At 36.6% G+C, this 26,674-nt stretch overlaps 1 protein-coding gene across 2 annotated transcripts in view; it reads right to left on the bottom strand.

Moving 5' to 3' along the window:
- Positions 1-26,674, bottom strand: part of TBC1D23 (TBC1 domain family member 23) — a 35,942-nt gene extending 9,268 nt beyond the window's left edge. The window contains exons 1-15 of one of the 2 annotated variants that reach the window (XM_082043290.1): positions 26,455-26,674; positions 18,410-18,521; positions 18,078-18,183; positions 15,296-15,500; positions 13,154-13,277; positions 10,839-10,963; positions 10,686-10,729; positions 9,651-9,754; positions 8,754-8,876; positions 7,610-7,702; positions 4,271-4,441; positions 4,014-4,056; positions 3,183-3,292; positions 2,408-2,550; positions 1,192-1,236 (exon numbers count right to left, since the gene is read on the bottom strand). In XM_082043290.1, the coding sequence (XP_081899416.1) occupies positions 1,192-1,236; positions 2,408-2,550; positions 3,183-3,292; positions 4,014-4,056; positions 4,271-4,441; positions 7,610-7,702; positions 8,754-8,876; positions 9,651-9,754; positions 10,686-10,729; positions 10,839-10,963; positions 13,154-13,277; positions 15,296-15,500; positions 18,078-18,183; positions 18,410-18,521; positions 26,455-26,495 (1,589 nt within the window). In that variant the 5' untranslated portion in view covers positions 26,496-26,674. The remainder of the gene's footprint in view (positions 1-1,191; positions 1,237-2,407; positions 2,551-3,182; positions 3,293-4,013; positions 4,057-4,270; positions 4,442-7,609; positions 7,703-8,753; positions 8,877-9,650; positions 9,755-10,685; positions 10,730-10,838; positions 10,964-13,153; positions 13,278-15,295; positions 15,501-18,077; positions 18,184-18,409; positions 18,522-26,454) is intronic. The other variant, XM_082043291.1, reaches the window with a different exon arrangement.

Genomic DNA, 26,674 nt, shown 5'->3' with positions numbered 1-26,674 from the left:
GTCACCAAGTGTTTTAAGTTGGAATTTTGACACTCTTCTACCATGTTCTAAAAACTGATCAATAAAATGTTGGGAGAAATCCCCATGGTCTCTAGGATTTCTAAATTATCAAAATATGTGCTATTGGGATTTTCCCACTGTTTGTTTGTTTGTGTTTGTTTTGTTTTTGTTTTTGCTGGTGTGGGTTTTTTTTGTTAGGAGTAGCAGTTAACATGACTATTGGTTTTGCTCACACACCACCATTCCATAGTGCTTACGGGTAAATCCTATCTCAAAGTATGTGCAAGCTATTTGAAAGAAGAATTGGTACATAATCCTTGAAAACTCAAACAGCATTTTAAATCTTCATTAATTTTTCCAGATCCGATCTTCACGCTTTTCAGTCTATGAGGGTCAAAACCTATAACATACAGTTCCTAAAGTAAAACCAAAGTCATTATGCTTGAGCTGTCCTTCATTTATTACAAGTAATTTCATATAACCTCAATTCACAATTTTTATTTCTGAAATAATAATGAGGCAATAAATCTGAGACAAATGCGAAGGGACTCCAGAATTGTGCAAAAATTGGTAGTTATTTGAATAAGATGAGGGAGAGTTGCAAGGTGTATTTACTTATTAACTCAGCATTTTGGCATTTTGATTTTCCCAGTGATGAGCACCTCTGTCTCTATCAGCATGTTCTTTCAATCATATGATGAGAAGCTAAAAAAATCACAGATTTCAAGAAAGAATTTCTGTATGGGTTCCCTGCTACATCTAAGGTCTGATAATGCTTTATGTACAGTTTTTAACATGTCTTTTTCACAGTTGTAGTCTCTCCTGTTAAAATCTTAAGCCATAATTTGTTCAGTAATTGTTCCTGGTGTCTTTCTCTAGTACAAGTCACTAATAAAATGTATATAGGAAATGACAAGTAAAATAAAAGTTCCATAAAAAGCAATAGTAAGGAAGAGAACAGAAATAACAAAGCAAAAACTAAGAGAAGAAAGCACTGCCAATACATGATTTTTCTTCCTCTAGTCCCCTGACCAGTACTTGTAAAACCCAATAGTTTTAATATATTAAAAACCCCTAAATTAAAAATATGCGAGCAATTTTGTCAGTGTAACCAATGCTTACAAATATTGTGATGCCATGCTGAATACAACAAAGGTGGTTTTAGTCAGACTGCTGAATTATCAAGCTTACCGCTCCAGGCTCGCTCTGTCTGGCCAGGGAATATTGAAAGGTATTCTATAGTATGTTGGGGCAGAGGACAGAACAAAAGAATTAAAAAAAAAAAGTTTAAAGGAAAAATCTGGATAAATAATTGAAATGCTCTATATTGGCCATGGATCTTCTCCCAGGAGGATGTCTATAAATAAAAACCATGCTTCATGACAGCTAGCCACAAAGTAGAGAAATATTTGTAAGAATTCTATGAAAAGATCCATTTTTCATTCTACATATGGCTTACGTATTAGCCTTACCTGAATTCTTCACACAACAAAAGCTACTACCAAGTGCTATTTAAGATTTTTTTTTTGCCTCTGGTTGTGAAACAATAATTATTAAAAAACTAAAATCCAATACAAAAATCTGTACCTTTTAATCAGATACAAGACTACTAAAACCTACTGTTTGGCATGTATTTTAAATCCTGCTATCAAACAAACACTAGCTGTGTAAGATTCTTGAATACCAAAGTCCTAGCAACATATAGCTCCAAAGGCTGTATTTTAAAAAACTCTAAATTAGGCTATTCGATTAAAGCTTTGACAGATGAAAACTGTTATTCTTTTATCTAGTTAAGTATTTGCAATGATGATCTACAACTTTGAAAGTGTCTTTTTACATGTTTGCACATTCTCACTCCCAGCTCTACCTGGAGATACAAAAAATGAACAAGAGTAGACTCTGGGTTTGAAAAGCAGCTTTACATCAGGACTTGAAAAATCAAGATCGTAAAAAAAGTTAACCTCAATTTGACAAGATGGGGCAGTAAAAAAAAACCCCAAAACAACAAACAAAACAAAACAGAACAAAACCAACCCACCAAAAAACCTATCCAGAATCCTCCTGTCATTCACCCATTCCATTAGTCAGGATGGGGAGGAACTGAAATAAAAGTCAAATAATTGTTAACTTCTAGACTGATTTCAGAACCAACACATTATAAGCTGTCAAACTTACCATGCAGTGACAAAAGGCTGCTCACTCTGGCCTTGCAATACTAAGGCAGCACAGTAGGCTCACTGTGCTATGATAAAACTGTGAGGAGGGTAGGGACTGGAAATTTAAAAGCTAAAAGTGGAAAATAACTTTTTCTTTCCTGATTAGCACAGTCTTCGCATTTACAAAATAGCCACCTCAAATGGGAAGTCATTTCTCACTGCTAATTCACAGTGAAATATAAATGACTCACCTGTCCACTGGAGTAGATGTATTTTCAATAAAACTAATAACTTTTTCTTTCACATTCACAGATTTAGTCTTCAAAGCAACTGTCATTTTATTCACCAGGGACTTTACTCCTTTTCCATCACTTGAACCGTTGGGAGAATCACCCTGTAAATGTAACTTCTTTCAGGATTAATCATATAATGTTATTTCATCTCTAGTTTGTTAAGAAAGGAAACAGAATACAAAATCGTATTCTTCTGCTTTCTGGTAATCAGTATAATGTTAATTATAGCATTAAGCATTCATTTACAGTTCTATCCAATGGCAGCAACAATACATGTCTGAAGTGAAGGTGATCCAATAAAGCAAGCTTAACCAATCCTATTACTGAGCACTCTGCTACAAAAATCCAGAGAGGAAGGAATCCCATTAATGATAAATCACATACAAATTAAAAGTCAAAATCCATGTACGACATATCAGCTGTAGAAAAGAGACAATTGTGAGCTTTCCCATGAAACTGTAGGCCAGTTTTATAGTAACTTATTCCCAGAGTGAAGAAGAGACATGACAAGAATTGTGTATTACATATATTCTGCTGGAGAACGACTACAGCAAGTTCTCCTCTACAAGCTCTTTCACTGAAGAGGATAAAAATGCTCAGATGGCCTCCAATTGAAAACAATCATGACTTGCAGTAACGCATTTTAAAGAAGAGAATGAGGAATATGAAGAAAAAATTCTGTACACCTAGGGCTCCCATCCCACTATACCAGCTGAGCTTAAAATTCACTTACATCAACAGAGGAGTTTATGCTGCTTCTTGAGCCTGAGGTACTAGCAATCCAGTGGCCATATCCATTCTCTGGTCCTTCCACGTTTATATCTGCTAAGTGCTGCTGGAGGGCTGTTAAAAGGTCATTAAAAATGTTCAGAACCACACTGGAATTAATCTGTTGATGAAACATACTGTCTATCAAAGACTAATTAGTAACAATTTGTGCTCCACATGACTTAATACAACAGATAAATTCAGATACCACAATAATCATCCCTAGCTTTTCTTTCAGTAGTACAGAATCATTAGGATAATCTTTATTTTAGTAAAGAAAACAGTTAAAATTCAGGACCAACTAAAAATAAATCACTGGTTTGATCCTAAATACAGTTGTTATGATGCTGCATATATTAACCGGTAATGTCTCTATACTCATATTGTAGCACAGATGTCTCCACTGTTGCAGAGCCCAATTGATTCCAGCACCATAAACTGCAGAATCATGAATGGATGATTTGAAAAAACACAACAACAATTAATACTAATTATGAAGTAGTATCTTCCTATGGATCTGCAATCTACAGAGGCTAAACATCAAGAATGATAAGTCAGAAGAGGGAATTTCCCCACTTTCTGTATTAATCTTTCACCATTCAGAAATGTGCGTAAACTGTAACAGTTAAGCACAAACGTGCAAGTGCACAGTGTTGACTTATACAAAACAAAAATCTGACAAATGAGATCTATTTGCTATTCATTTAGCTGATTTCTAGCAAAAGCCTAGTAAAAATATCAGCACCGTTAAGATATCAAGTTTTCTCAAGCCAAAGCTCATTATTAATAAGCTTACCCATAAATCCTCCTTTGGCAATGCTTACATACTCCTTATTTTTCTGTAACAGAAAAGACATTTTTGTTTGAAGCAAAAGTCTGTGGAATGAGTTTTGCAAACACGGTATTGAAACGGGTTAATTTCATAAAAACTGTAAACTTGAGTAATGTAAAAAAGAGTTAAGATTTTAAAGAGAAAATATTTTATCACTGAATATCAATATGTGCAGACACACTTTATTTCAGTTATTAAAATTAACAGCAATTTAATTGTACCTGTAAGAAGTGTGCGAGTACCATGTTCATATACATATCTTCTTCTTCCCTGCCACTTCCCATGAAGCAGAGATGTTCCCCACCAGCTACGGAGCCAGACTCAATTGATTGTTTTTGTGCTTCTAATAGGGATTTTACAGACTGTGCAAATTCTGCGGGGTTTTGAAGCATCTGTAGAACGAACAAACAGAAAGGGTTGTTTGACACCAACATACTGTAACAAAACTTGTGAAAAGATATAGACTTTGAAAATGGTTATCATTTGTGGAGCACAAACAAGGTAACACCACCACTGTACAAGACACACGCACACAGGACAGCCAGACCCAGACATCATGTTATGTAAAGAACACTAAGAATGGTCCTTTTCTTCCTTGCTCCATCTTGCTATACCCAGGAAAGATATGCAGTTAACATTTGTTAGTTTATTTTCAGAGACACCAAACAATAGTGGAAAAAGTCTTTGCAACTTTCATGTTGCATTAAGTTGGCAATATGGCAGAGGGACCGACTTCCATATTTACACATGCTTGAGGACAACATGTTCACACTTACTAGTTCTGAAACCCTTTAAAATACCTAGAATTTCTAGCTGCCAGTAAGGTCCTCCTCCTGTTGTACCCCCCAAGCTTTTTCTCATTTACTTATCAAGATTTTGAAAACAAAACAAAAAACTGTATCAGGAGTACAAGGAGATACTTGGGATTCTTAGTACTCTCAAAGAGCTAAGGCCATGGTCTCCTGAAGGCCTATTATGCATGCAAAAACAACGAACAGCTACATGAAAGAGATGGAGAAAGAAATACTTTCTAAACACAGCTGAAATTTTAATCTGCCCTTGTGGGGAAGGCACTTCCTTAAATTAAAAAGGAAATACTGACCTGTAACTGGATGGGGGCAGCGGGGGAGAGGGGATGCGGTATGCCAGCTGGCACACACTGCAGAAGTGAATTCCAATATGTAATTTAAATACAGACAAACTAATGACATCCAATTTAAGAACTGTCTTCATGGACTTCTTTTTCAGATATTAATAGGTTTTAAACTATTTAATATTATGTTCAATTACAGCTAACAGAAGGACACACACATACCATCGGCAAAGTTCTTCCCTGAACAATTTTTGATCTAGGCTAAAACCCAGATCATATGATCATAGAATCATTTAGGTGGGAAAAGACCCTTGGGATCATTGAGTCCAAACCTAGCACTGCCAGCTGTCCACCACTAAGTTGTGTCCCTGACTGCCATGTCTGCATGCATTTTAAACAACTCCAGGGATGGTGACTCCAGCACTTCCCTGGGCAGCCTGTTCCAATGCCTGACAACCCTTTCCGTGAAGAATTTTTTCTTAACATCCAACCTAAACCTCCCCTGCTGCAACTTGAGGCCATTTCCTCTCATCCCATCACTTGTTACTTGGGAGAAGAGACCAACACCCTCCATGCTACAACCTCCTTTTAGGTAGTTGTACACAGTGATAAGGTCTCCCCTCAGCCTCCTTTTCTCTCCTATATAATTATACCTGTGCAAATATTACTGAATAATACATCATTTGAATTAGAGAGGTAAAGATAATAGATGCAGGACTGAGCTTATTAACTAAGAAAGATTAAAAAAAGCCTTTCATGGGGTATATACATAGAAACCATTCCATGCAGCATCCATAGACTGCTTGGAGTGAAACAGTAGAGTGCCAATCTTGAAGTGAAGAATACACTGTATGCCAGTTGTAGCATAAGTGATATGGAGGAAAAAAGGACAGAAAAAAAATATGATTCAGTGTTCATTTAGGAGTTAATAACCAAATGGAAGCTACAGCAAAGTCTTTAAGCAATTAGCCTGTAGTACGTCTCAGTCCCAAAATTAATGCACTTCTCTCACATTGTACTGCAAAAATTTTAAAGCAGCAACCTAATCCTTTTCAAGACATATGCTCCTTACAAGGAGGTTGTAGTAAGACCAGCTGGAGAAAATAAAAAATGCTACTTATTAAAATTAACAGCAGCTTTCACTAGAAATTATGATGCTAAAAAGAGATCTCTCCTCCAACGAACGTCTAGTCTTCAGCTGTATGGGTTTCCAGTTCTAATAAAAGAACAGGAAGTCTGGAATCCCAAATTCTAATGTGATTAAGGACTAAATAAAATGATGGTTCTACCAATCTCCTTTGGATAAACTAACTTTTGAAACCTCATCACATAGCTAGACACTGCAGTTCACAGATTAGAGCCTAAAATAACTATAATCTATTTTTCAAGATAGACACTTCTCTCTCACAGAATCACAGAATGTTAGGGATTGGAAGGGACCTCAAAAGATCATCTAGTCCAATCCCCCTGCCCGAGCAGGAACACCTAGATGAGATTACACAGAAGGTGTCCAGGCAGGTCTTGAATGCCTCCAGAGTAGGAGACTCCACAATCTCCCTGGGCAGCCTGTTCCAGTGCTCTGGCACCCTCACTGAGAACAAGTTTCTTCTCAAATTTAAGTGGAATCTTTTGTATTCCAGTTTGTACCCATTGCCCCTTGTCCTATCATTGGTTGTCACCGAGAAGAGCCTGGCTCCATCCTCATGACACTCACCCTTTATATATTTATAAACATTAATGAGGTCACCCCTCAGTCTCCTCCAAGCTAAAGAGACCCAGCTCCCTCAGCCTTTCTTCATAAGGGAGATGCTCCACTCCCTTCATCATCTTTGTTGCCCTGCGCTGGACTCTCTCCAGCAGTTCCCTGTCCTTCTTGAACTGAGGGGCCCAGAACTGGACACAATATTCCAGATGTGGTCTCACCAGGGCAGAGTAGAGGGGAAGGAGAATCTCTCTCGACCTACTAACCACCCCCCTTCTAATATACCCCAGGATGCCATTTGCCTTCCTGGCCACAAGGGCACAGTGCTGGCTCATGGTCATCCTGCTGTCCACCAGGACCCCCAGGTCCCTTTCCCCTACACTGCTCTCCAACAGGTCATTCCTCAACTTATACTGGAACCTGGGGTTATTCCTGCCCAGGTGCAGGACTCTACACTTGCCCTTGTTATATTTCATTAAATTTTTCCCCGCCCAACTCTCCAGCCTGTCCAGGTGTCACTGGATGGCAGCACAGCCTTCTGGTGTGTCAGCCACTCCTCCCAGCTTGGTGTCATCAGCAAACTTGCTGATAGTACACTCTATTCCCTCATCCAAATCATTGATGAATATATTGAATAAAGAGGCCTCAGTACTGACCCTGAGGCACTCCACTAGATACAGGCCTCCAACTAGACTCTGCCCCACTGACCTCCTCCAGTTGAAATTAGGATTCAGAAATCAGTAGAGAAACAAAAAGCACACAAACCAAATCTGAGTCTAAATGAAATGCCGTTGATAAATGCCCAGCATTGTATTGCTCTGCAGGACGGCAATCCACTACAAAGAATCTTACTCCTTCCTGAAAGAGAAAAAAATGTGGTTGTTACAAATTTTTAAAATAGTGTAATTATTGATTGGAAAGTACATCATTCAATTATATTTTAATACTAATTCTAATACTACAGGAATCCCTCAAAAGGGCTAACAGCTATCAGAAAATCTTATTTCATTTGATTAATCTGAACTTCCACAGTTGCTAGACCACCAACAGAATTCTAACAGTCATTTCCCATTCATACATGAGCTTGCCCATTAGAAAGGATCACCCAAGTGCAAAACAGACCATGTTAATTGTTTCACCTCTACTGAGAAGAAATATAGTGGATATGAGCGCAGACATCAACAAGAGATCAGAAGGGACAACTCTGAAGTCCCAACCCAACAGTCTGTCACTGCTCAGCACAGCACACAAGGGCAGCTTTATATCCCATCAACTTAAACAGGATGCAAACAGATGCTGAACTTTGGTTGGACTAGGGAAAAAAAATATGCACGATGAAACTGAGGCCTGGAAACTGCTTCAAAAACCCAGTAGTTTGTAATTTAGTGACACTATTATCCACATATTGGTCTTCATGTAAATGTAGTCCCTGCATCTAAATATGTCTGCAACTAGCTACTACAGAAATAGCTTAAATCTTTTTTTGTTGTTGTTTTGTTTAAACCATTCATTGACAAAAGACAGATATTTCATAATGGGATTCTTCTCAATGGCACTGAATAGTGGGGTTTAAATTTTCCTCTACCATAGCTACCTTTGTGAAGGAGATCAAATTAGTGAGATATTATTTTAAATCCCTATTCCTCAGATTCAAATCAGCTGTATTAAACTCCCCTGTGCTGTAGCTCTAGTTGCTACAGCACAAATGCGTTGCAGTCAGCAGATCAATTACAAGGGAGACGAAGACAAGAATACTTTAGCAAATACTAATCTGTGTTGTTAGCACTTTATAATATTTGTGACACACAAAGTGGTAAGTGATTCTTTTCTATAAAATTGGGGAAAGAAAAAACCACCCACAACAACAAAAAAAACAAACATAAAAAAAAGAGTAATTCAGTATACTGACTCCTTGTTGCTGATTTGCTTGAAGAATCTCAGACACAGAAACTGCTAGACAGAGCGCCTGGCTCAAGTCTGTGTCATCATCTTTGAGGCCCAGCAAACTGCTGCCAAAAAGACTGTGGTTGTCCTAACAAAGCAAGAGGGGAATAAAAAAAAAAGTTAACTGAAGCCATTGTCTTTAGATGTGAATGCTTAAAGTAAAACTATACCCACTGTGTCACAAACATTAAACCTGGCACAGTGTATCTTGTCCACACAGTCATCAAATTTTTGATCAACTGAAATTGTTCCTAAAAATCATGGCAAGGCCTAAACTTCCATTACAAACATGCTTGTTCACAGCTCTGAGCATGCAAACATGACAAAATACCTCTGTGAGGTTTTTTTTGTTTTCTTTGTTTTGTTTTTAAATCTCACATACCCATCTACAAACATCAGAGAAAGTACATAGGAGCCAAAGGCAATGATTACCAATTACTTAATTAATTCACTAGAGCTGGATATCTTGAGTAAGGAAGAACTGCAAGAACACTGCAAGCTATCACAGCTTTATCTCTAGTAAGTCACTTTTTCCTGTTGCAAGTATAGCTAGGACTGCTGTGCAGTCTACTACAATGCAATTGTGTCAGTATGGCATTTTTGCTTCATCAGTTCTTAAAAGAACCTGGTTTGCAAAACAAGGTCATCAATGATGAAGTGCAAATATCACAGGGAAGCTTCTCTCCAAGATGTTTCACTCATCCTCCTTATCTTTCAAAGATCCTAACAGTAAACACCACCAGAGTAACAACATGAAAAAATTGTTTAAAAAAAAATCACAATGAAATATTCAAAGTTACTGTCAGCAGGAGCTTAAACAGTCACCCAAAACAAGAGAATTTCAAAATTACTTTGTTATTACCTTCCTGAAAGAAGCTGGAGTTTTGCTACAGTAATATTGTGCCAAAGAGAAGAGATCTTCTATATCCTCTAAATCAAGATTGGCTGGTGAAGTTTCTAAGAACTCTGAGATATACAAACAACATTAAGTGAACGTTTTTTCAGATGCAGGAAAGAACCACCTTACATCTTCTCACATCATAAAATAACTTACTTTTAATTACACACAACACAATTGAGTTTATCAAGTAAACATGAATGTTGATTCATCCACCAGGTGGAAAGAGAAGATACAGGAAATACTCTTTATCCATGGGAAACCTATGCTATTTGATAGAAGTTCAAACCTGCTACACAAATTATTTTTACTGAACTCTTACCTCTGTATGGTTTTAGCTTTCAGTTGTAACACTGTCAGCTGCCTTTTCTAAAAGGGGCTGACCAAGAGAATCCCCTAAAACACAGTACTCAACCAGTAGTAGATGGTACAAGGGTGTAATTTTGCAGTATAAGACAAAGATGCAAAATTTCAGGCACCTTCATTTTTAACTACTAGCAGATTATTTATTATATTTTATTATTCCATGTAAAAAAATTTAAAAGGCTGGTGAAATAGGCTCGCAAGAAATTCAGTGTAATTTCTATAAAAAAAGAAGACAGTAAGATGAGAACAATGAATTAGGCTCAAGTCAAGTGCATATAAAAATAATAATCTGGAAAATGGAACAAGTGCGGTAGATTTAAATAAGGATTTGAAAGCTGCTGCTTTGGGCTTAGTAACATAGTGACTGTTTCAAGTACTCCAAACTGAAGTATAAAACTAGGTGTGGGAGTGCTAGAAGGAAACACAAAAAAAGAATGCTAAGGACAGGGCAAATGTGATGCAGCAGCAGAACAGCAAGAAAGGAATTAGTGGGTGAGGGACTTCATTAGTGAGAAAAAATCACAGGGGAAATAATTACATAATTCATTTATTTAGTAATTAAAAATAATAATAAATGAGGATTATGCTATATGGTAAATATTTCACTAGCAGCTATAGAAGAGAAGTACTTACTTAGCATTTCTTCTTTATCTGATTCTTGTGCTAAGATAACGTCTCTGAAAACAGTGAAGTCACAGGCATAAAGTTAGTAAAACCCAAATGAAACAAAAGTGGATTAAAACTCTGTCAGCAAGGAACGTCCTAAAGAATTAGCTAGATACTTACTTTGCATTGACAAGGATGATTAACATTAAGAAATAAATAAAGAATGGATCTGCTTGTTGTAGATATCCATCCCATATTGCCTGAGTGACTTCAGCTGAACAGTAATATGAGAAGAGGCTTCCAAGCTAAAAATTTGGAAAATTGTATGAGAAAAAGCAATAACCAGGAACAATCTTATCAGTATAACATTTTTAACAGAGATAAAAGATACTGAAAAGAAAATAAATCCAACAAAATTATGTTAAAACATACATTTGCACCATGTATTTAAGGATGCTTCTGCCCCCAAAAACAATTTTTATGGAAACAGTGCAGTAATGCTACAGATTATCTGTGAATAAATAGACCTACTGTGAAGGAAAACTGAACTGTACATTGTCAGCCTTGCAACTTCAACCAGAGATAACACAATCAGGCTGGAATACTGTTTAGCTCGTAGTCACTGCTAAATACCAATTGTAGCAAGAAGACAATAATAAAAGAATATATTTACTCAACTATCTTCACAAATACAATTTTGAAAGGATTCTGTAAACAACATTCTTTTTATTTTTTCACAGTAGAACCAAGCTAATTGAACACAGTTGCACATTAGTTTGACAACCTCACTTACTTAGCATTACAACTACATTATGATGCTTTATGGCTGATAAATTGCACATTTGCAAGCACCAGAAAATTCTCATTACCATTTAACAAACTGTTTGCCTGTTCCCATTTAAAAATACATCCTCTCTGATAAGCAAAGTTCAAAGTGGATAAAAGAAAAGCTAGGAACTTCTTTTCATGCCAGATACTTGCAATCACTCCTAACACAAATGCATACCGGCTCACTTCATGGGGGTCTTACTGGACTTGCTGATGCATACAAATTTTGTATCAACACAGCTACAGCTTTCAAAAGCTCAGTGTCTGTTTTTGAACACGATCATGGAATATTTCAACAATTCCTACTACACTTTTATAACAAAAGGTGAGATCTATCCAATTCTAAGTCAAATGCAAGTGAAGGCAAAATGTCCCTGAACAACAAGGCAATGACAGGTCTCTAAATGCTGCTTGTGCATTTCTAAACATTAGAAATACCTCTATATAGACCAAGTTTTTGACAGATGGAACAAGCAATCTTTATGTGATCTCAAAATACAAAATGAAGCTTAAGGTTTTTTCCTAAGATCAAACACCAGAAAGCACAACACTGAGGACTGGCAGCTGCACTAGCTCATTCCCCTACCTCCTATCAAAGGGAAGATTTTTTTTTACGAATTAATTACTAAACTTTTAATAAACAACTTCAAAGAAGTTTGTATTTACTAAGGAAAATTATATATTAAAAAAAAGGGAGATTATGCATGCAAAACAAAATATATATATTAAAAAAAAGTAGTAAAAAAAGACCTGATTGCTCTTTTGAATGCTGATGACTAGCAAAAGGCAGATTTTGAGAATATGGACACATTTTAATATTAAAATTCATCTTTAAAAAAAATAAAACCAACAAATACAGACTTTGCAGCTTAAGAATCAATTTCAGTATTTTTTTTTTAACTGGAAATACACAGAGTTACAAAAAAATTTACAAGGCTAATGGGTACGAAAGAAGAGCCCAGAAGAGTTCATGGGTCATAAAGTTGTCTTTTACAGACTGCCTCTGCAAGCACTGTGTCATGATTTTGTAGTGCATATACTAAGTACATTGAAATGTAAGAATTTTACTGCTTTATGTTGTAGTCCTGCTACACAGACTTTATAAAAATGATTGAGATAAGCTCTTTATAATTATTCCCAACTCAAGGCAGTTTTAAAGTTAAGGTGAGAAGGAAATGACCAGTTCTTGAAGAACTGTGCCTAAATACATGTGCCTAAATTCTAAAGGGCATAGTGCTGTATGAGGCAGTCAAATACATCTATTAGCATGGAGTTTTTTAAAATTATCAGTAATTTGACTTTAAAAAACCCATTAGGCTGATGTTTATCCATATCTACAGCCGTACAGCTGCCCACTATAAAAACTAACATCACGGCTTCTTACTTTTTGAGTATGACAGTTGGTCTGATTCTTACTTATTCCAATAAGTTCTTAACATCAGTGGCGCAATTAACATCCAGAACAATAACAATGTGACGTTAACAAGATCTCATACCCTACGTTAAACAACTGAAGACAAAAAGCCCGCACTATATGAACATATGCAATTTATTTCAATATACACAGTACTAATCTCTTGTACTACTCTTCCACAAACTGGCAACATGTACTTAAATGTTATTAGAAATTTATTTTTCATTATGTTTCCCTACTTTCACTTTATTACCCAGTTGAGTGCATATGAGTCTGGAGTCATCTTCTTAGTATCAAGAAAGGAGCAGAGTTCAGGCTCATGGTACTGAAGAAGGAGTCTAAATAGATGAAATGGTCTTCCCTTCATAAAACAATCCCTAAAAAGTAGCAGTGAAAGTAATTGTAAACCCTCCTGTAATATTCCAGTTGTTAGATTTACAGTAGCAATTCATTATTAGTTGTGATTATGTAATTTCCTATATTGTTCTTTTAATTCACAGGGACTGATCATGAAACCAACTTGCCTCAAGAGTCAGAAAAAAAAAATTACACCACTATATTAGTAAAGTAGGAGAAAGAACAAAATACTGCCAATGCTTAATAGAGTAAATAATACAGAAGTATTTAAAACAGATTTAAATATCAAAGCAAGGCTAGCATGGTATCAATGTTATTAACTAAAAATCAAATTTTAGAAAATATAAATCATTCTAATATGGCAGCCAAAGGAAATTTTAAAAATGCTTATTTCACACACGAATAACAAATAAATATCAGTTCATCACTCAGAAAGCAGAGTATTTAAGAAATAGTTGGTTAAAGACATTAGGAACAAATTTCAAGTGTATAAAAATTTATGCAAAATTAGGTGAAACTTGACACACAGATCTCCAAACACAATTATCAGTCTTTCTTACACAAAGCTATGTCTATGGTGCTGAAATGGAAACATTCACAGTGAATTACATGTGGGAATTATTTTATGAAATTAACAGAACAACTCTGACTTCCATTAAGTTAACATGACAAAAAAGTGTGACAAGAAGAAAAATATTCTATTAATAAATTTAGCCTAAGAATCTAGAACTGTAAATTATTTTCTGTTTGAATGGTTAATATGGTCAGTTATTCCAGTCAGTATTTTGTTAGAATTAATTCCTAATAAATATTTCATGATAGTTACAAAACACAAGAAAATGCAAATAGAAAGTGATTTAAAACAAACAAACAAACAACAAAAAAGAAACAAACCAGCAAGTCAAAAATGAAATTTTTATCAAATAGTAATGATGATCCAGCTGTCAAATGTCAAACTGACACTGAAATGACCTAAGTGGAGATTTGCAAATATACTATAAATTCCCTTTCATACCTTTCAGTCTCCCATAAAAACAAGCAAGAACAACAAACGTCCACAAAACCCAAAACCAACCGAACAACGAACAAACAAAACCACAAAGAAACCCACAGGCTACATCTTGCTGAAACATCACCTAGGTTCTTACAGAGAAACTCCAATATTTGACACTCTGAAAGTCTTCTACGGCTAAAAGTATATGAATTACATGACCATAACGCCACTATCCCCAAACAGTTCACAGAGCCCAATAATATTTTAAATCACAAACAGTCACAAGCTGAGTCAAGAGACAGGACCGATAAATGTTTCCTGCTGTGACACCAAATGTGCACTTTTCGTATTAAGGGCACACATCCAGTAGCTGGGCCAGAATCTCCTCTCCAGGGAATCAGACTAAGATCTTTAATTACAGACTATTCAGATATTATTTCACAAGGTCTTAATCAGAAGACCTTGTAGCCTCACTGAAGCATCATGGTGCTACTGCAACATAATTAAGGAATTATTTTAGTGAGAGCACCTATAACAGCATGAAAAGCTCCAATTTTTTTATTAAAAAAAAAAAAAAATATCAGTCCCAACTCAGTAGAATACAGGGAAATAGCAACTACTTCTTCTAAAGAGATTTTGAGACTTAATTAGTGCTTATGAAGTATTTTGAAGTGAAAGTGATAGAAGCATTTTAAATACCAAAAACGCTGAGAAAGGAAAGAAAAACGTCTTTCACATAACATATGTGAATTAGATAGTTCCTAAACAAATATTTTTGATATAGAATGAAATGACAGCTGTTCTTTAAAAGACACATCAAGTCTACATCAGTCACATGCTAATTCCTTACATCTTAAATCAACTCAATTACCTCCTGCACTTCAAACCAACAGGTACTGAAGGATGGGTCAATTTATTATCATATGAAGGAATCTGACAACTTTGCTACAAATCGCTACTCTAGCCAAAACCAACATGCACATCCTTTCAGAAAACACTTTTAATGCCAATAAAAATGTATACAGGGAAAAGAAAGAGTTTTACCTTGGAATGAATTTATTCATAATAGCATAAAAGCAGTTGTACAAATCACTGCGTGGCAAACGAAGCTGCACCAGAGGTTTGAGTAGATGTATCCAGCCAAGGCAAGAACTGTATTTAACATTGCGCGACTTACAATAAAAAGTAATAACAGACTCAATATCCAGAAGTAATACTGACTTCTCCTCTTCTGGCACTGACAGCTGGTCTGAAAGAGGCACAGCAATATAAATCGTATTAGTGACCTTTCAATAAATTGAATGAGAATATTTCACAGCACAATCACACCAGCAGAGACTGCCTGGGGAAAAAAAAAGCAGCACAAAATGCCCCTCTTCTATTCCTATTTAACATGCTCAGCACGTAACTTATGCCCAACTCTACAACAAATTAATTTGTATTTCAACACAGTTCAGCCCACAATGCATACTTCCAATTCCTCAAAAGCCCACTGACATGCAAATCTATGAAAATCAGTAGTTTGAAATCAGTTATGCTTACAGACTTAGATTTTAGTATTAACAGAAAAATCACATTTTTAATCTCCACTTCAAAGTAATTTTCCTAACAACAGTTTAAATTTGGGGTTGTTAGGGTTAACTATAAAAAGAGAAATTATTTGATTACTTACACCTACACCTGGCTTTTAAATTTGATTTCGTACTGTTGTTAATCAGAAGATACACTAACCATTAACACCTCATCTTTTATATAATGTAGTGCGTTTTTTCACATTCTTACAAATGTTGTAAGGTTCTGAAAAGTAAAGATGTCCCCTATTCACTGACAGACTAATTCTGAATTCATAAATTTATATTGTTGCATTTGGATAAAAATTGGCACAACAATTTGATACAAAACCAGTTCTGTAATTAAGATTAGCAACTGAAACACTTCTCAAATACTGTCATTATCGAATTGGATATATACACAAAGCTTAGGTTTTCATTAGTTGTAAAGCATCCTTCTGCATAGACTCTCAATTAAAAGGCTGACAACACTTCCGAATAACTACTGGCATCCGCCTCACTTGAAGCAATGAATCTAAAACATATTTCAATATGTCAATACCATACCTCAAATTATGACTTCCTCCATGTGATGAAATGACTACTTAGCTTACTTACAGTTAAATGTATCAGTCTTTATTTATACGGACTGTAGTGAAACCAGACTTTTGTCTAAGTTCATATGATTTTCTGTACAACATTAAATACCTCTTTTAAATGAAAAATCTAGTATTAGATACACTTGTGAACTATATAGTTGAGAAATAAATTTGTTTTCATCCATTTAGATTATGTCAATTTTACTATAGCTAAACTACGAGTAAAAGAAGGAATAACCGTGTTTCGTGCTGGAGAGGGGCAAGAGATGTGTACTCACTACACTGATGCAGTGGCACTAAATTTCTAGCAAACATTTCCCCCCCTCAATTACAAGAAGCTCAGGAGTCTCATTGCTGTTAGGTGAAAGTTTTTATTAGTGAAGTCTTTAATATTTTCCCATCAAAGCCAGTCAATATTTGGCATTTCCTTTCTTCTACCTCTCCGGAAAATCAAATAGTACATAAAACGCCAATGCCATCTGAAGATTTACTTCAAATTTGGAGACTACTTGCTTTGATAAACCCTGAAATAGAGAGGTTTAATCCAACCCCAAATTGAAATCTCTATATAACCTTCATTCTGAACTAACTTCACATTTATTAGTTTAATCAGTTTAATATTGTTATATATTACAAAATATTTGCAATAAAGACAAAAGGAGAACTAACAGACATTGAAGTACTTAATTTTGTATGTTATGAATACTAATTGGGATGTTTTGCCATCTTCCAGAAAGACACTCTGATTTAATTATGCTGGATTTTTTCCCCCTTTTCTTTACAGGACAGAGAGAGAAGGAAAATAAGCCCTACTAAATTCTAGGGCTAAAACATGCAGAACTGCATTTTAACAGTAGGTATGTGTGTAAGCATGCAATAACTCCATTCTTTGCCTTAACTTTCAATTGTGCAAGAATAAGATTGACAGCTAATAAAATAGAAGATTCTCTTATTGATGCCATAAGAAGTAGTATCCTAATTTATGAGTCAGTATTGACTCCATCACCTGATCACTGATACTAACGTTATTGCTTGGTGTCAGGGATTTGGCCATTTTTGTGATGAGTTGCCAACCAGATCTTGTGGCAACTTCTTACAGACATACTGGAACATTATTTCCAATGTCCTGGCAGCATTGTGCTTTCACAAACAAAACCTTCAACTTTTGCTGAAAACACTATTAAAGAATACCTTTCAAAAAAAACCCACAAAAGTCTTTAAACTCCTAAATGTTTAATACATTTCTTCCCTTAGGGGTTATATGCATTTGGTGCTACACCAGCTTCTCAGGTTAAGTATCAGTCAGTAGACAATTAAAAACTTGAATGGCACTACAAAAACACTGTCTGGTTTAACAGATGGAATTTAGAAAAGGATTTAAAATATTTTCAACTCCTGGATCTTTCTTTCCATTCATCTCTGATCATGCAAACTATCACGTACAAGCTAATACTTTAAACTTCCATGACATCACCCATCTCAGAGTCACAGTACAGATAAGATACTACTGTTTTCTTACAAATTCTTTCTGATGTTCTCTGCCCTCTCATCTTCTTCCTCAAAGCTTCCTCCAAAATGTAAACATCATTGAGGTTAATTAATTCAAATAACAAAGCCCTAAGACAACTGAGAGTACAGAGGTTTTTGCATAGGTGATCTAAATGTAACTGAACTTACCAATTAGCTCTTGGCAATCCTTATGAATTGTATTCTGCTCTGGTAGGTCTAAGGAGCCATCCCAGGATGCTAGGCTGTCCCCCTTTCCTACAACATTAAGTGCAATCTGAAAACAAGAAAAGAAAACCCACTAAATATCATAGTATCCTCTTGTAGTTACCCATTTATTGAACTCAATGAAGAGGAATATCCTAAAACTGAATCAACATACATGCATATTAAAATGCCAGTATTATGTCTCTTCTGTACAGATGCCTGGTAATTAAATCATTTACCTCAAAACAATCGGAACTTCAAGTATTTCCTGCTTCTTGCTTTAAGTTTGTATTTACCTTCCAGACTTTGGCCCTCAGCTCAGCAGGCAATTGCCTCCCTTGAATGATGTTTCTCACAGTTTCAAGATCACAGCCTCCTTCTTCTAGAGCATCTGCAAGATCTTTTTCCCTATAATTATACATAATGTGTTTATTAAAAAATAATTATACAATATTTTTCAATGTTTATGTATTAAATAAATGTAGACAGAAGGCTATTATCAGGCAAAACCCACACATCTGTAAAGATACCATATAAGACAATTTGCCAATTACTGAAAATAAATATTTGCAACATGTTTATTTATTCCTTTATTTTTAAGGCTGCTTGTTCAGCTTCTAATTCCATTTGATTTACATAGGAGAAAAAAATAAGTTCAAAGTACTTTTTGTTTGCTTTCATGAAGATGCAATTTTGCAAAATGTGTCATAAACATGCAAATTTAATTGTTGTTTATAGCTTAAGAGATATACGGCAAATTTTCACACACACGATGCATTCAAAGCAAACACTACACCTAAATTAAATGGCAGAGTTCTTTCAAATAAAATACTACATGACCTAGAAAACAGAGAACTTATTTCAAAGGTTTAGAACAGTCAGCTTTTAACCTTGTCTTTCCCTGAAATGGGAAAGGACCTTTTAGTCAAACTCAGGTTTACTTAACTATAAAGTTCTAGTACCATAAGCGTAGACACAGGCACAAGACTGAACTAAAACATACAAAAATGTTAATAATGGTGTAGAAAGTAGTAAAATACACAAATTCACCAGACAGTCAAACAGTAAGGATACTTTAAGTTGCCATAGTAAGCCAACAGAAGTTTGTAAGCATTATGAGGAAGATGTGCATTCAGAAAGGATTACTTTACAATCTCTCTGATAATTTCTGCAGACTGTGTCAACAGTTCCATGCTGTCAACAATGACAGAATCACATCTGATGATTTCAGGAATTCCACTATTACGTAGCACAGCAGTGGCAAAGCACAAGGTTCACTGGAAAAATGGCAATAGCAGCGACACGTCTCCTGTAGGAAAAACTTCTCCCTTACTGTCTCCTCTTAACTGTTCTCTGCTAGCTCTGACATGTGCCTTAAGAAAGGCTTTGCTTCATATACCCGAGGACTTAAACACATAGGCGGTAGCTTTATAGCCAGAGCAAAACATAGAACAGGATTGTTTATTCAGGACAGATATTCGAGTATGAAGAGGCATTCCTCGTGAACAACACGGCTATTGAGACATGTAATGACAGATGCTAAAATGTTATCAGTACAATGCTTAATTGATCCACATGTTACGTACTACGTAGTCAATTCCAGACACCCACGGTAAAAGAATGTCAGCTGTTGAGCTCTGTCTGCTTCTTTCATTTGCATATACCCACAACTAACCCCTCGATATAAAGCTTCTCAAGTTTGGTCTTCTGAAAGCTTAACACACAAATTTCTGATTTCCTAAATATCACCCTTTTTGATAAACAGACTAAAAATCTCAATCCTGTAAGAATGCATGCATGTACTTAACATTAAGCAATGAGATAGCCTTACTTAAGACTTCTCAAAGCATTTACAAGTTTGCAGAGTAAGCATTTGCCGTGCATTGTATCAGCCAGCTTCTTTGCCAGTACTTTTTGGCAGCACTTCAAATCATATTTCAAATATACACTGGGGCACAACTAACAGTTTGTCTTCTTCACATGATTTTGTAAATTTGGATGAAAGAAGTACAGTTTACAAAGAGACTGACCTGCCCTGTTTCCTTATGTTTTCAGAATTAAAAGAAAAATCCCAAAGCCCACTTATAGAACTGCAAGGTGCACTGGTGAATATCACCTTCCTGCGACAGAAACAGGGATGGAAAAAATACACAAGCACACTTGCACATCCACCACCTACACTTCCACATCCACCACCTATCCCGCTGTCCAACTGTGTACATAACAATCAATGCTGGAAAAATTAAATCATCAAATCAGTTCAACCTGAATAAAATTCAAGTATTTCCAGGACACTTACACCAAGAACCCTAATGCTCAGCAGAACTGCATAAACTCTGGGACACATGTTTTGGTAAACCTAGCAATGGAATACAAACTTATTGATAAGCACGGACAAGTGACCAAGAAACTGACCAACTGTGTATAACATTCCATTCACGTGAATACTTCATATAAAAGTGGGAGATCACGAGGATCTCGTCCCTTTTCCCTTCTGCTTATGGCTGACATTAGGAGAGGACCTCGCTAGTCGTCCCTGCAAACTGAGGCCTAGTGAGAGACTGAATCCAGCTCCGGTTGGCTGCAGAGTCCAATCCAGGACTTTGGGTGCCAGCTCTGCAGTTGCTGAGACTTTCAAGATTGGTTTTGTATATTTTGTATTATTTTCTCTATTCTTATTAGTAGCATTAGTAAAACATTGTTAATTTTTCCAGCTCTCTTCTCTCTGTCCTTCTTTCCCTCCCGATCGCCTGTGCTGAGTGGGAAGCGGGGAGAGGGAGGGGCAAAAAGGGGGAAGTGGGGGGGGAAGGAGGTTAACAATCATCTGCCAGGGTTTTCATTGTCACCCCGCAATCTTAACCCTTGACACTCCATCAGCCCCCAAGACTGTTTACAGGCTTGAAGTGAAGACTTCTCAAAACTGAAGAAAAATTATTTTCTAATAATTATTCTATTCACATTAACCTCCAAAGTACCATGAAAGTGATCAACACTTTAATAGGAGTCCACCAGCTGTGTTTTACCTTATTTCAGTCTGCGCTACAAATGTCCTAGCAAAATGCTAGCAATCTGGATCCCTGTCTTTTATGAGTGAAGATGAGCTAGGAAGTTTTCTGTTTATATGGAAAACAACTATTGCACTTACTTAAGAAAAAATGCAGTACTTCTCTTTATAGGCAAATGCTTCCAGACCTGAACATCCTTCTTTTTACTCTACCATAGCTCCACAGCCTGATTTCAGATGCTATTCTAAATTTTGGTTAGATGTGTACAATTCAAGCCTATACCCAAACCATGGCCTGAAAGGTTAATTTCCATAAGACCTACTGTTCAAAATGTTACAATGCACAATATTGCTATTAGTGTATCTGGAGTAAATTTTCATACTTACAGAAGGATCTCTGAAATTCATGCCAGTCCAGTGACATACTATAATCAACAGGTAACTACCTTCACAGAAATTCAACATGATTTTTTTTCCAAGCCAAAACATTTAAGATGTGAGAGTGAGCTAGAGGCAATTAAAAAAAAAATCAACTCTTGGTACTTCAGCTTCACTTTTTTTTTTTTTTAAGTACTCTTTATTTTATTTATATATGACTCTAAGGTAGTTGATAAGAATAATTTATAAATACTAATGAAGAGATTAAGAAATCATGGGGATGTGAACAGCAGGCAAAAGACAGGAGGAAGTGTTTTGATAAATTACAAATACATAGGAAAATATGTATAGTATTAAGAAGACTATAATTAATCATCACATGACAATGCCTGGAATGTATCTGCTAAAGTCATTAAGTCTGCTCCTTTGTTATTAGGCAAGACAGATCCTTTTGAATTGCTTCTTCCAAGTCAAAGTGCATTTTTTGAAAAAAAAATGCTTCAAAAGTTTAAAGCTTTAATTTGTGATGGGCACATTTCTAATACTAACTTCTTATTTTCACAGCCCAACAGGTATCTTATCTTCTACATGTACCAAATTCATTATCTAAAACACACTTATCAGTCCAAAACAAGATGATCACTCTTTTTCCATATACGCTGGAACTACTACCGTAATACACACCCCTCTGTTAAAGATATTACTCAGTGGCCTAAAAAGGTTAAACCACACTTGGATTATACCTCTTGTCAAACTGCTTCCTGTATTCTGACCACTGATCTGACGTTGGTGTAACACTTAAAAAGCTGCTTTGTTTATTTTCACCCACACTCCTCAAGTGACACACTCATCGTAGCTGCTCATACTATGCTTTAGGAGGCAGCCACCACCATTTTCAGCAGAAGTGGTATTTCTTAAACATCTCCACACATCATTCCTGTCTTCCCCAAATCAGAAGCAAGGCTGCTACCAGCTGAACCTTTGCCAGAAGTATCACTACGAAGTTGTTGTCTCCTAGGTCATCAAACACATCCAGTTTGCAAATTTCAGTGTATTTCTGGTAAGTGTAGCATGCAAAGAAAAAGGCAGGCAAATATATCACAATGCTGCCAACACAACTATGAGCAGTGCCTGTACATAGCCATGTTAGTGCCAGACTGGGCTAATTTATTCTAATATATTTTTATTACTATTCTAATGAATAAGGTAGAACTAAACTGCATTTTAAGCAAAGAACTTTACTTGAAAAAAGTCACAGTAGCATACAGGTTTATAACATGAAGTAATCGCAAACAAGTTTTACTTAAAATAATATTGGGTAAGTTAATAGTGTTGATGAACATCTCCAAAGTCAAGGGCTAATATCAATTTATTTTTATACCTTCCCATAGCAAAGAACATAGCTTTAAACCACAGAAAACTATCTCTATAAAAGCTTCCTCTCCACTCCACAAAATATGCTTTTATATAATCTAGTTACTCTGGCTGCTATTTTTAATTTAGGATTCTCCTGACCACCAAAAAAAAGCCTTAACAAGAGCTATATTAAATCAAAAGTAATGAGGAGTGTTACTTCTCTATTGAAAACAAACAAACAAAAATCAATCCCTGACATTTACTTCAAAATATCCATTGTATCCAGAACGCTATTGAATGTTCTTTTTTTCCAATCGAACTTTGGAGAAAAACATTAATTCCCTGACATTTTTACCTTTATTTTTCCCTCAAGTACGTTAATTTCACATTTAACTGCCAAGGACTTTATTTTTGTTGTTCATATGCTTCCAGAAGAAATATCACGGCTCCAGGCACCAATAAGCCAGATTTTGAGTGCAGAAAAAATATATATGTACAAGTTTTGTCACCCTGTTGTCTGAAACAGTTGAAGTGTATTTTGAGACCCATAAGATGAATTATTCCAAAGGAAAGTTAAATGAATGGGAACAATTCCATCTGTGGTTACAGTTATATTTAGTTAGTTCAGGTCTTAACTTTCAAAGTATAGATCTTAAAATAAAAATACTATTTGATCAAGTTACCTGATGCTTGATTATTAAACAAAGATTTGCAAAAAGGTTTTAGTAATTCATAACTGTTTGTATCTTTATCTGTCTGAGAACCTGAAGAAGAAAAATTAGGTCCAAATGATTTATTTCCTTGATAATGAGAGAAAAAAGCTGTAACTTCCAATTACAAACATTTTAACTAAGAACAGTCCAGATTGTTTGTGTCTATACCTTTTATTGACTAGAAGTATTTTATTGACTAAAATTATGGTTAAAATAGTAGACAAAAAAAGAAACTAAGATCTTACAGCACAGTTTGAAAACAGCCTCCTTTGTGTTTCTCAGTATTCCCAGCTTTGGACACAGATAGGTCTTCCAGCATCAAATATAATACAGTCAGCAATTTATCAAATTAATTTTTGAGAATATGCCAAATAGCTAAAAAGAAATATTTAATGAACAATGTCTGACAGACTTGTCTCATTTTTAAGCTAAAACTGTTGAGAAACTTCCTGAATTTACTGAAGAAAAAGCTGACAATCTCATCCTTCAGTAACTCTGTCCAATAAGTTTAGGGGGTAGGGAGGGTGGTGGTGGGTTTTTTTTGAAGTTGTATCATACAATGGCAAATTTACCTGTTTTTTGTTAAACAAAACACCAAGCAGTTAGTATGGATGTTGAAGGTTTTAATTGATCATTAGTTTGTGCCCCTCCTCAAAGCACTTACACCAGTACTGCATGTCAAGTTAACACAGGAAAAATGAAAAGAGCATTTTATTTTAATAAGCATGTCTAGATTCTACATACTCAACGTGCTGTCAGTCTCTGAACACAAAATTACATCTGCATTTGAATCCCCCTAAGGAACTGAATAGAGGACAAGCATTGCTGATTTTCTTCCCAGCACAGTTCAGGTGTACATTACGCATCATTTTATGTTTCAGCTGTGCGCTTTTAAAACATGAGATGTTATTGCACAATCCTATGTACTTAAAAACTATGACAGTGTAGCAACTTACACAAAAAAGCTAATACAAAAGATACATATTATAATTAGAAAAACAACAACAGTTCAACAGCATTCAGATATGCACACAATAGTTCAAATCAATAAATGAAAAAGACAATATTTCACTGAAACTTGCCTTAAAAAACAAAACAACAAAAAAAGTCACGGGAAATTTCTAAGTAAGCAATAAAGAATACAACTTTATGTTATTTACAGCATACAGCTCTAGTAACAGGGCATATTCTGCCATACTAATGTAGCATTTAAGTATAAGCCTCTTTAACTCTTTCCATAACAACTTACAAAATCTCTTGTAATTAATGCCTTCAAGTTTGCATTTTCTAGTAGTATGAGCATATCAAATCTACTATAGTTATATTTTGAAGCTGCCAGTCAGAATGGTAACAATGCAGGCTGTGCCTCGAAATATGTCTGGCAACCACACTTGTGCCTTGTTCTTAACCAGGAATTTTAGCAGTTTGTTGTGATCTAGGAGACCATAACATTCTTTCAGCATTAGTAATGAAGGAGATGTCAAGTATTTTTTCAGAGATATTTCAACATGGTTCTTATTCAATGTTCAGGGTTATATTTCAAAGTGTCAAGATTGCACTGTCAATTAGTCTGTCCTTACCTTTGTAATTATATGTTTGAACAGTCAGGTCTGTATTTAGAAATTATGCTTATGTAACACTGTACCTACAGAAAGAACTTTATACATTTTTAAGCTGAAACTAAAAGCAAAAAGGCTAAAACATTACACCAATTCATTTTAATTTGCTAGCAAATGATACTTAGTTGTTTTATTCAAGAGTTGTATTTGTAGGACAAACCTAGACAAAGAACAGATACCAGCTACACCTGCATGTGTAACTTTGAATTCACCACATAAAATAAAGCCTAGAAGCAAAAACATCAGACTGGAAATGAAAAAAACAGATCTGTAAGGTAACAGTTTGAAAAGTGTGTACGTGGAAAGGACAAAGAGCAATGCTCTGGCACAGAACCACAGAAATAAAATGAATCACATGCAATGCAGAAGTGCAAAGAGAAAAACAAAGTGAAGATGCACAGGAATGTAAACGTGGGGTGCAGTACGAATATCTTCAGATTTTAAACACAGTGTTTATTTAAGCCTCTGCAATCTTAAGTGAATACTTAAGTGAATGCAATGCAACAAATACTAAAATCACAGCACTGTTACCATCAAAATGATACTATACCCGCTCCAGGCATAGTCTCCACTCTTGTCCTAGAGATTCGATGTCAAATCTATTATAAGTACTAGCTACACCAGAGGAGGGTGGCAAGCAAAATCATTCAGAAATCAAGCCAGGACTTATCTTTGTCACCTGTGCTTGAGCAGGTACACAGAAAAAGGGGAAGCTGAGCCTAACAAAGCAGCTCCCCTCCCGGCAGCCAGGTGCACGCATCGAGCTGCTCCTACCCCATATTAACAGCTGCGTCTGGACACTGGAGCAACCGCCTGGCTCCAGGCGGGGCACGGCCACAGGCCGCCCCGTCTCACCCTTCTTTAGACAGCGGCGCTTCCTCCTTCGGGACCCGAGAACCGCCGAGCACCCGGAGGCGTCTGCCCCGGGCTCCCACCGCGCTGGGGCCTGCCGGGCGCGGCAGGCGGATGGGTGGGGGGCTAGAGAGGGGCCGCCCCCACCCCAGGGAGCTCCCCCAGCCACCCCTGTCTCCACCGAGCGCTCCGCGGCGGCGGGAGCACGGACGCCCTCACCCCCTCCCGAGGCGCTCGGGGCAGCCTCAGCCGCACACCCGCACACCAAGTGCGGCGGATCCCGGGAGCGGTGGGTGCGGCGACGTGCCGGGAGAAGGGGCACGGCCCCTCTCGCCCATCGACCCCTCCACTGCTCCCCCTCGGCCCCGCTGCGGAGGAGAGGGAGCGGGAGGAAAGGCACCGACACCCCCGTAACTCACCAGCTGCTCGACGGCGGCGGCGCCTCTTCCCCTTCCGCCATAGCTGTTGACGTGCCTCCTCGGTCGGCCGTAAAGCGCGGTCGGGTGGTGTGTGTTTTTTGTTGTGTTGGGTTTTTTTTCCCCGACGCCCCACCTCACCATGAGCCAGCCCTGGTCCTCGTCTCTCCCGTGCTGTCGTGAAGTGAGGGCCTCCACCGCAAAGCGCGGAAGCCTGGCAAAG

This window comes from Streptopelia decaocto (assembly GCF_964273445.1).
Source record: "Streptopelia decaocto genome assembly, chromosome: 1".
In the NCBI taxonomy this organism is placed as follows: domain Eukaryota; kingdom Metazoa; phylum Chordata; class Aves; order Columbiformes; family Columbidae; genus Streptopelia; species Streptopelia decaocto.
This window is presented reverse-complemented; position numbering and strand designations above follow the sequence as displayed.